Source organism: Leptodactylus fuscus, chromosome 1 (genome assembly GCF_031893055.1).
Source record: "Leptodactylus fuscus isolate aLepFus1 chromosome 1, aLepFus1.hap2, whole genome shotgun sequence".
NCBI classification, from domain to species: Eukaryota; Metazoa; Chordata; class Amphibia; order Anura; family Leptodactylidae; genus Leptodactylus; species Leptodactylus fuscus.
In genome coordinates, this window is record NC_134265.1 from 121,629,466 (window position 1) to 121,639,785 (window position 10,320).

At 45.4% G+C, this 10,320-nt stretch overlaps 1 protein-coding gene across 1 annotated transcript; it reads right to left on the reverse strand.

The window, feature by feature from the left end:
- Positions 1-5,188: 5,188 nt before the first annotated feature.
- LOC142205743 (lysosomal-associated transmembrane protein 5-like) lies at positions 5,189-6,633 on the reverse strand. The gene has a single exon (XM_075276552.1). The coding sequence runs from the start codon at positions 6,599-6,601 to the stop codon at positions 5,921-5,923; it is 681 nt and encodes a 226-aa protein (XP_075132653.1). The 5' UTR covers positions 6,602-6,633; the 3' UTR covers positions 5,189-5,920.
- Positions 6,634-10,320: the final 3,687 nt, after the last annotated feature.

Consider the following 10,320-nt stretch of genomic DNA (forward strand, 5'->3'; position numbering starts at 1 on the left):
GCGTTTCATGGGAGATGGTGCCTCTCCCCATTAAGAATGCATGCAGTGCTGCACCAACTGTGCATGTGTAGAGGAGGGTAGTTGAGAATGGCCATCAAATGAGCATTGGTGGTGGACTACCACCTCTTAGGTTCCCTTCTCACTGAGTAACGCGCCGCTCATTTAGACACGTATACATGTGTCAGAGCGAGGCGCTTCAAAACAGATCCCATTGATTTCAATGGGTACCGGCTTACGCGTGCTACACATTGAAATCGATGGGAGGCTTTGTAACCCTTTGATGTCAATGTGTAGCGTGCGTAAGTCGTCACCCATTGATGTCAATGGGATCTGTTTTGAAGCGCCGCGCTCTGACACGTGTCTAAATGAGCGGCGTGTTAATCCATGAGAACGGAGCCTTAGATCTCTGATTCTGAACAGTGTGTAAGGTATACTACTCTTAAGACCTTACTTTCTGCTGTCATTTGGATGCAGATCACAGGAGACCAGAAAACAAGAAAAGTTTAACTTTTTAAAGGCATTTCCTTTAAGTAATAGTACTACTATAGTACTACTTTTTCTTCCACTTTTAAAGGGATTCTACCATTGAAACCTTTTTTTTGTGTGGATAAGACGTCAGAATAGCCTTTAGAAAGGCTATTCGTCTCTTACCTTTAAACGTGGTCTCCGCTGTGCCGTTCCTCAGAAATACTGTTTTTTACCGGTATGCAAATCGGTTCTCTCGCAGCGATGGGGACGCGCTCCCCCCCCCCCCCCGAGAATTGTCTCCAGCACAACTTCCTTCTTCGTCCGCAGCGTCATCTTCAATGTCTTCTTCCTGCACAGACTCGTAATTTCTAGGTGTCAGGCCTTAAGCAGAGCAGGCGCACAGGCCACGGTAAAATGCCCGCTTGCACAGTATTGTTAGCAGCCATTTTCCCGTGGCCTGCGCAGTCTGCTCTGCTCAAGGCCCGGCGCCTAGAAGTTACGAGCCCGCGCCAGAAGAAGACATTGAAGATGACGCTGTGGACGAAGAAGGAGGCAGCGCTGGAGACAATTCTCTGGCAGCGGTGGGGACATCCCCATCGCTGTTTGAGCGCTGGGGCCCGCCCCCATTGCTGCGAGAGAACTTATTTGCATACCAGTAAAAAACGGTATTTCTAAGAAACGGCGCAGAGAGTAAGAGATGAATAGCCTTTCTAAAGGCTATTCCGACGTCTTATCCACAAAAAAAAGGTTTTAATGGTAGAATCCCTTTAAAGGTGGTTCTCTCCCTAAAACAACCAACTTGCTTTATTGGGGGCATATTAGTGACACCAGCAGCCTGGTGAATGGCATTCATGTAATATAACTACAGGGGAAGTGCAAGACTGACTGCTACCTCAAAGTGTATAAAACTTCAGTATTGTGTGTACTTACCTGTAAAGTCTATGGGCTTACCACTGTGTATTTGCAACTTTAACAAAGTTTTGCTCAGAAACCTATTGTAGGACTCCCAAAGATGAGAATACATTGCAGTTACCTGGCCACATAACATGTCTGTCTCAAATGGGTAGCTTTTTGTAGTGACACGCACTTGCAAGGACCACCACAGGGCGACAATTGAAAGGAGTTCATTGCTAGAACTGTGCAACAACATCCAATTCATCAGTCTTCAGTATGTGCTTTCTCAAAGACTGAGTCTCTGCTACATCAGTGATAAAGGGGTTGTCCAAGAATTCCAGGTTTCTGCAAGGAGGCTGTGGAAGGTTAAAAAAAACAAACAAACCCTGTCCAGTGTCTTGCACTGCTGCCCCAGCCAGCTACTCCCAGAGCCTTGTTCTGGTGAAAACCCTTGCTGCACATGACTGCTGAGGCCAAGCGGTGGCTTAAGGAAAGGAACTGGGATACTAACCTTTCCTGGTTTCCTTGCAGAAATCCAAAATTCCTGGACAATCTCTTGAAGTTAAAAAAAAAAAAAAAAAAAAAATAGCCTATAAGACTGAGCAGGAGAAAATCTGACCCATGAATTCAAGGTAAAGTTTCTAATATGGCTAAAATTATGTAAGCCTTGCTGGCTTTAGAGAGGTCTTTTAGACAAGCAGTTACATAATACTGATGGCTGACACTTTGTGATGAGCGAGTAGTATTTGATTGAATACCTCACCGGCATAGGAATGTGTGTAACTGGCCAAACACCAAGGGGTTAAATGCATTGAATATTTGAAGCGTTTAACCCCTTGGTGTTCGGCCAATCATAAACATTTCTATGCCAGCGAGGTATTCAATCGAATACTACTATGAACTAAGCTATATATTGGTAACAAAGGGACACTTACTTTGCCAAAACCTATATAGAAAGGAAAGTGCAGTCCTCCCACTTCACAGTACCAATGTCAATAGTTGTAGTAAAATGTCCCATGATATATTGCCATAGTATGACAGAGCAGAAATGTATTCTTTAACTGTGAGCAGATTGCTGGAGAATCAAATCTCTTGCCACATATTGCCTGTACTATGGTACAGAGGTTAGTCGTGGCAGCAATAACTAACCCCAATTAACAGCTTAATCACATGGATAAGATTAGATAGTATATTATGTGTCTGAAGGAGACTTAGGCCTGGGCCTCGTGGTATAAATGGCAGAATTCCAGCCACGCATTGTGGACAAATATGTACAGTATTCTGTGGGAAAAGCCATGATGTGTTGTCACCACTCTTAGCTTAGGAGAGACTGCAACAGCTTTTATTACACTGTAAAGCCGGATGCACACGGGTTTTTGGCCCAGATATTGACAAATCCAAGTCAAAGTCTGGTTCAAAAAATGCCTCCCATTGAATTCAAGGGCGACATGCCATTTCTTCAGGCACATTCCGCAGCACGACAGTCCCTCCCACCTAGGGCCGTTCATTTGGGCCTAATCCAAAGCAGAATGCCGCGACTGGATGCCAATGCACTGTACCGGCATCCAGTCAGGGCTAGCAGTTTCTTGGACCAGATTGAGGCTGCCTCTGCCTCAAAATCAGGTCCAAAAACCCCCGTGTGAACCAAGCCATAGGGTATGGTCACAAGTTGGAAAATGAAGAGGAAATTATCCGCCAGCATTATCACAAGGCCTAGACTGGATGCCGATGCAGTGCATCAGAATTCCGCCATGGCATCCCGCTCCTGATTAGGGCCGGATCAATGGGACTAATCAGAAGGATGTCTCGAGCCGCGGACCCTTTAACAGGATCGAGCAGGACGTTTCTTTTTTCTGCATCCTGCCTCGTGGACGACAGATTCCAGGAGGAATCTGCTCCAGATTTGGAATAAATTCCTCCATGTGAGTACGCCCTAAATGTTAGGCTAGGATTTACATAACCAAATCATGGTTATTTATGATGCTAGTAGTTCTACTCCCAACATGAAGATCAGGCCAGTAAGTCCAGCAAGAACACAAACCATGTTACACGGGTGAAACTTGGTTGTGTGAATCTCAGACAATGAGATCAATGATCATGAATTCAGGCAATAATTCTTATGAGAACACACTATCGCTTAAAAAGATTACAAAATTGGATAATGGCAATACATAACCAAACTGAGTGGATGAAGATGTATCAAGTTTCTAATACAAAGACAGATGAAAAATATTCTTTTATTTAGAAGCTGAACATAATGCTAACATTGTATAGGAAACACAATCTTTGGTGTAAAGCGGGTACAAGTAATGAGGCGTGCTCCGGTAACTGCCATGGAGTAGCCAGGATAATGTAATACACAGGAAATATGTGGCTTCATAAGAAAAAGAATTGTAGCCTGGTATAAAAGGAAAGTCAAGTTACATCACATTAACACTGATTGAATTATTCCATTCAGATGCATTATCAGGGAAACATTAAGAATTACACTAAAGCCTTTGCATGTGATTTAAACAAAAAAAATCTGAAATGCTTTACAGTCAGAAAAAAAATAAAATAAAAATTACAAGATATATGTGACCTCCAGTCCATGTCCTATATCCGCTGCCACGTAATAATAGTCGGAGCAGGTGCAGTAAAGCTGGGGTTGGGCATATGTCAGGCATGGCACAGGAGGTCTTTACTTTATAAAAGGCACAGTTTACAGGTTCATGAAGGGATGTATTGGTGGGTATAGAAACGCTGGAGATACCATGATTGCCAAATCTCAAATCTGTGATCTTCTGTGGCTCAGCAAATTGAGTCAAAAACCAATCTGGTCACTTCACTGGTTAATGCCTTGTGGTCATCAAATGAACAGGATGGTAAACTATATTGTGGATACTGTCTTAAGACTATGAGACAGCCGGATATTCAAGGCTATTACAAATAAGTGATCCTAGGAACTCTAGTTCCCGATAATAGCCCTATCTGTAACCATTTCCAGTCCTTGGCTGCGAGGCTTTCACTTCGGTGCACAGATTTCAGTGGCACTACAGACCATGAGGAAAAAGCAAAACAGCACAACCATGAATTAGATGCCTCTGCCCGTGGACAAGACGCATTATGTGGCACCACTCAAACATTTGCTCATTCATCAGGTGATCGCTTGCTTTTGGCAGGGAATAAACCACTGCCTAACAGCTTCACGGATCTCTAGATCACAGACTACCATCATGTTCATCTGATGAGACAAGAGCCACATGTCTACTTTGATAGAATTGCATAGTCTATTGCTAAACCTCTGAGAGGACACAGATCATCGAGAACACACAACAGGATGTATTACTGAGCATTAAAGGAATATCTTACTTTCACAACCAACATTTAAAAAGACGCAAATTCCAAGCCACCCCCCAAAAAATGTAAGCACCCCAAGGACTTCACAACAGGGAAAGGATGACATAGCGCCATGCAGAATCATACCATCAGCTGGTCCCATTTCTACTGGGCATAACACAATGAGCTCAACATGTGACTTCTCTTCCTCAACCCAATACTTGGTACAAAAAAGAAAACTGCCATATAAAAAGGATCCCAGTGGGGAAAAAGTATTTGTAAAATGGGCAAAATACTACAAGCATGTCACCAATCACCTGCTGCTCCTACACTACTTGGATCCCTGCTGGTCTCCACTTCCAGATCTTGTCTTGTTGCACAAGAAAGGCCCACTCCGCCAGTCACTGCTCACTACTGCGAACAGTGAGTGGCAGAGCAGGCCTTTCCTGGGCAAGTAGTGATCATCAGGGACCCAGTAAACATTGGAACAAAAATACAGGAGTCTGAATTTGTTTTTATTAAAAACACCCATTTTGCCCCTTTTAGAATACCTGCCATACAACCCCTTTAAAGTTTTACGTGTTACGTAATTCCAGGATTGCTAAAATTCAGGAAGTACAACATTATAAACTTTAGGGGTTCAATGCCAACTAACAGCCCTCAGGAGGGGGACATGTAGGACTATGTAATATAGAATACAACTCCAGCTTCAAGCTCTGATGTCAGGGACCACAGTACAGATATGGGGGTGTTGTGTAAAAAGAGATCAGCTTGAGGCCTGAAGTGTATCCCTATATATCTCTACAGAGCACTACATGTAAGAGCACACACAGCTGCTACACCACCCTTCTGCCATACAGTCCTATATACAGTCCCAGTCAGATGGTACATTATATGCACAGCTTAGGATTTCCACTGTAATTCACAGCAGTCACGATTCCTTTAGAATGAAATGACGTAAAGTGACAGATAAGGTGACTTCATCCTTCATGACGTCATAGTGCAGCAATAATAACACCAAGATCCATCAGATCAGACTGGTCCAGGTGATGGATGATCTGGCAGCTGCTGGTGGCTCTTCATCCCCTGGTATTCGGGTGGCTGGGGAAGGGATAGGATGAGAATAATCATAGTCAGGTGCCTGGCACCATACAGTCACGGGCAGCGGCGCCCTATAGTAACAGCTGGTGGGAGAAGAGGTGCTGTTGCCTTTATCCTAGGTCCCCGATGACACAGGGCCTTACGCCGCCTCCTTCTCCGGCTCCACGGCCTGGCTGTACGGAGGTGGGGGGCTGTCCTTCCTGGGCATATTGATGGCTTCTTCATATGAAGGAAGGAGAAGAGGGTTCTTTTCCGGCCCGGGGACCACGATCACTGCCAGGCCGTCACTGTCGCTGGGTGGGGTGGCCCTGGTGAGCAGGAAGCGATAGTAGGTGAGCACACAGCGGATCAGATAGATCTTCAGGAGCAGGAGGAGAAGGTAGAGGGCGATGAACAGGAAGGAGCCTCCGGCCACCGTCGCCTTGTCCGTATAGTCCTGCCCGGGGAGGTAGGGCCTAGTGCCGATCAGACGAAGCTCTGACGGGAAACGTACGAAGAAGCCGCAGAAGAGCAGCAGGGAGCCCAGGAAGTCGATGATCTGGAAAGCAAGGAAGGGCAGGAGGAGTCCCGGGCGCCTGCGGAGGACACCGAACAGCAGGCAAAGGCTGAGCAGAAGCAGGATGAAGGCCAGCGAGTACATGACGGCCACAGGGCCGGGCGAGCTCCAGGGCCCAGAGCACACCCCGCCGCATTTAATCACCGCCACGGTCTGCCACACCAGAGACTGCAGGCTCATGAACACATAGTACACGGCGACCCCCAGCACCACCGAGCGGATGTTAAAGTAGCCGCAACACCTGGGCGGTTCCTGCGTCACCATCCTGACAGCTCCTGCTCCAACTACCACAGCGCTCCTGCCAAATACTCTGAGAGACAACCGGAAGTGACAGGACTTATGAATAGCCAGGCTTAGACACGCCCACATGACGTCATGTAGGGCCGTTTCGTAAGATTCTGGGGCGGGGGCGCTCCTGTCTTTCGGTTTTCTCAGTTGACGTCATGGTTATGTAGGAGGACACTGTGTACAGCGCTATGGCCGGACGTCACGTACAAACTATGCGCTGCAGTGTTAATACAACGGAAACTACAAAGCCAACATTTGTGCCGGCACTGAGGGAAAAGCTAGTGACAAAATGTTAGATAGCGTTGAGGGGCCACAAGGTGGCTCAGTGGTTGGCACTGCAGCCTTGCAGCGCTGGAGTCCTGGTGTTCGAATCCCACCAAGGGCATAAAACCATCTGCAAGGAGTTTGTATGTTCTCCCCGTGTTTGCATGGATTTCCATCCCATATTCCAAAAAAGACATACTGATAGGGATGTTAGGTAGCGTCAAATAAATCAACAGGGCATAACGGCAGAAATCTAGATAGCTATTTTCTTCTGTGTCCATGCACGTCAAGTTCAAGCATCTGTGAATAGATAGATGCCCTTCTACTGATTGCAGCTATGGGAACCCACACGGTTCCCGAGCAACAAGTGCAGGTAGTTTTGATGCCTGATGTGCTATTTAACCCCTGTAACATCAGAAGGGCGGTGTCAGGAAAGGGGGTTTCAGAGCTCCAATCAATGTCAAAGCTCAGAGTCATACCCCTTGTCTGCTCCTGCCTGACACCGCCCTCCTGACTGTACAGAGTCTAAATGGTATATCAGGTAGCAAAATTAACAGCATTACTTAGGAAAGGCTGGAGAAAAAATTCCAACTGTCCCGGAATCTGTGCAGAAGAGCCTATTAAATGATGCAAAGAGCTGGACTTCCTGGAGGTGATGAAAGGTCCTCTTTAACTGGAATCTGTCACCAGAACCCAGTATATTAACCCAGCTCTGCAGATACGTTACTTTCCAGTATTATAGCCCACAACGACCCCTGCTCACAGTATTATGTCCCACAGCAACTCCTGCACACGATATTATGTCCCATAGAGGCCCCTGTACATGGTCTGATATCCCATAGCGGCTCCTGCACACGGTATTATGTCCCATAGTGGCCCTTCCACATAGTATGATAATCCAACTTTAATAATATCCCAATTTTTGACATTCGCTAGCTATTATTCTACTGTAGGGTCTCTTCAGAACCCAGAGTATAATAAGCGGAGACCCAGGGAGCCGCTTCGTTCTCTTCTGCAATTCTGCCTGAAGTCAGCAACCGCTAATGGGGCCTCAGGTCACGTATGAGTAATAACGACGTTGTGACCCCTGCAGCCCTATCAGCGGTCTCTTACATCGGGAAGAAGCGCCGAAGAGTACGCAGTGGCTCTGGAACACATGAAAGGTGAGTAACATTATTTTTTATGTTTCATCACCTCCCCTGGGGCTACACTTATTATGCTGTGGGGTGTGAAGAGACCCCACATAGCAGTTTTGTTTCAGCGAAGACTCAGGCTCCCGCACCAGGGAAATAAGCCTTGTGTGCCACTCTCGGCACGCATGTTGGTGGTTGCCCACCCTTGCCTTACAGTTTAGCGTCCCCTTCCAGCTTCCCCCACAGCATAATGTCCCCCTCCAGCACCCCCACAGTTTAATGTCCCCCTTCTGTTGCCTACACAGTTTAACACTGTGCTTTCTGTCCACCTGGGGATTTTGTTCCCCATTCCACTTGAAAAATGCAGAGACAAATGTTCTGCAAGCAGCGCTTTTCTGCCCACATTTTGGGGCAGTTTAGTTGTTAAAATAAAGAAGCACACTGAGTTTGCACAAGTTGGCTGATTATAGCCCAAATGTGACCGATCATGCCAAATACTAGTTTTTTGTCTGACTGCCAGCTGATAATATCCAGCATGGTTGATCTGTTTTCACCACAGCTACATGCCACAGTGTAATGGAAATGCAATATCTCTTTAAAATATGAAGGGGTATTTTTATATCTAGCTTGTTTTTCTAAAGTATAAAGATGCATTTATCAGAAAATGTTTGCATTACACAAAATGATTTCTTAACTGTCTTGATTTCCTCTTTCGATATGAATATTCTAGCTGCTGAAGGGTCAGACACCCTAGGTCAGCATATCTGACAAAGGGTGGATGGAGATGGGAACTGTCTGTCTTGAAACTTGTTTTCCAGGCAGAAGACCACAATTAATAAGCTTACAAATGATTTTTTTTGCTTATAGGACTAGAAGGGTAAGGTACATAATGTTTGCTTGTAGAGATGATTTAAAGAGGACCTTTCATGGGTTGGGGCACAGGTGGTTTTATATACCTCTGGAAAACCGACAGTGCACTAAAAACACAGCAGCCTCTTTGCTCTTACACACATAGAGAATAGAGGGTGCACACAGACACTTCCAGAGTCCACGTAGAATGCTAATTTGCATATGAATCTAAACGGGCTTATTCAAAAACTACTGAGGCAATTTACATACAATATGTATTGGGATAAATATAACAGTCCGTGGAGTCTCATCTTCCTCTTATTTGGTGACAGCTGGACACGTATTGGGCAGCGATCTCCACAGTGGCCTCTTCTTCTCCCAGTAGAATGTAGAGTTTCCTCTTCTTGTCTGCAGGTATGAAGTCTGGGATGTGGACTCCTCACTTTTCCATGTACCCAGCCCCTAAATATAAATATTTATATATATATATATATATATATATATATATATATATATATATATATATATATATATATATTGTCAGGGTCTGGGGTTGCTAGGTGGGATGGCATAGACACAAAAGTCCAGTTTCTTTTAGTCCAAAACAAAGGTAGAGTTTATTTTCACTCAAAAAGGTAGTGCAGCAACAAAAGGAAGCAATACAAAAATAAATACCTGCCCGGCTAGGCTCTAACTAAACACATCAATAGGTTACCTCACCTAGAATAACAGAAATCCAAAAGCCACTTGAATCACTCAGGTCACAGCTCCAAAAATATGACCTCTTTCTTTGGCTCTCCAGCCAAGCTCTGCCCCCAGTCTGCTGCTGGAGCTGGCTTCTTAAGCTCCCTTGAAGAGCAGACTCTGTCGCTGCCAGAACATCCCCAATGTGTGGACTGGAGGGGGGTGGAATGACAGGTTCAATGTGTCTCTGAGTTGAATGCATCATTGACTCTAGTCCCTATCTTTAAATTTAATTATCATCCAATATACTTAAGTGGTCCCATTGAGACCACCTCTGACACTATCAACCTACCTGCCATTACTAAAAATCCAGCCCAATACTGAGCATTTACCAAAATGCTCAGCAGATGAAGGTTGTCTGCTGAGAACAAACATTCCTTCTGGAGTTTTCTCATCTCACCCACCTTAGTAGTCTGGGTGAGATGTACACCCCCTCTATTACCTGACCAGCCATCGGCTTACGATATATATATCCCACAGCGTCTCCTGCAGCCTATATTATTCCCCACAGTGGCACAATAGACTGTGGGGCATAATAGAGGTTGCAGGGGGGCCGCTGTGGGGCATAATAGAGGTTGCAGGGGCCACAGTGGACCCTTCAAGCTCTAATATGCCCACAGTTACCCACCCGTGAACTATTATTATACTTAGGGGTCTTTTCAGACTCCTGAGTATAATAACAGGCTAGCTACTACTAGCACATGC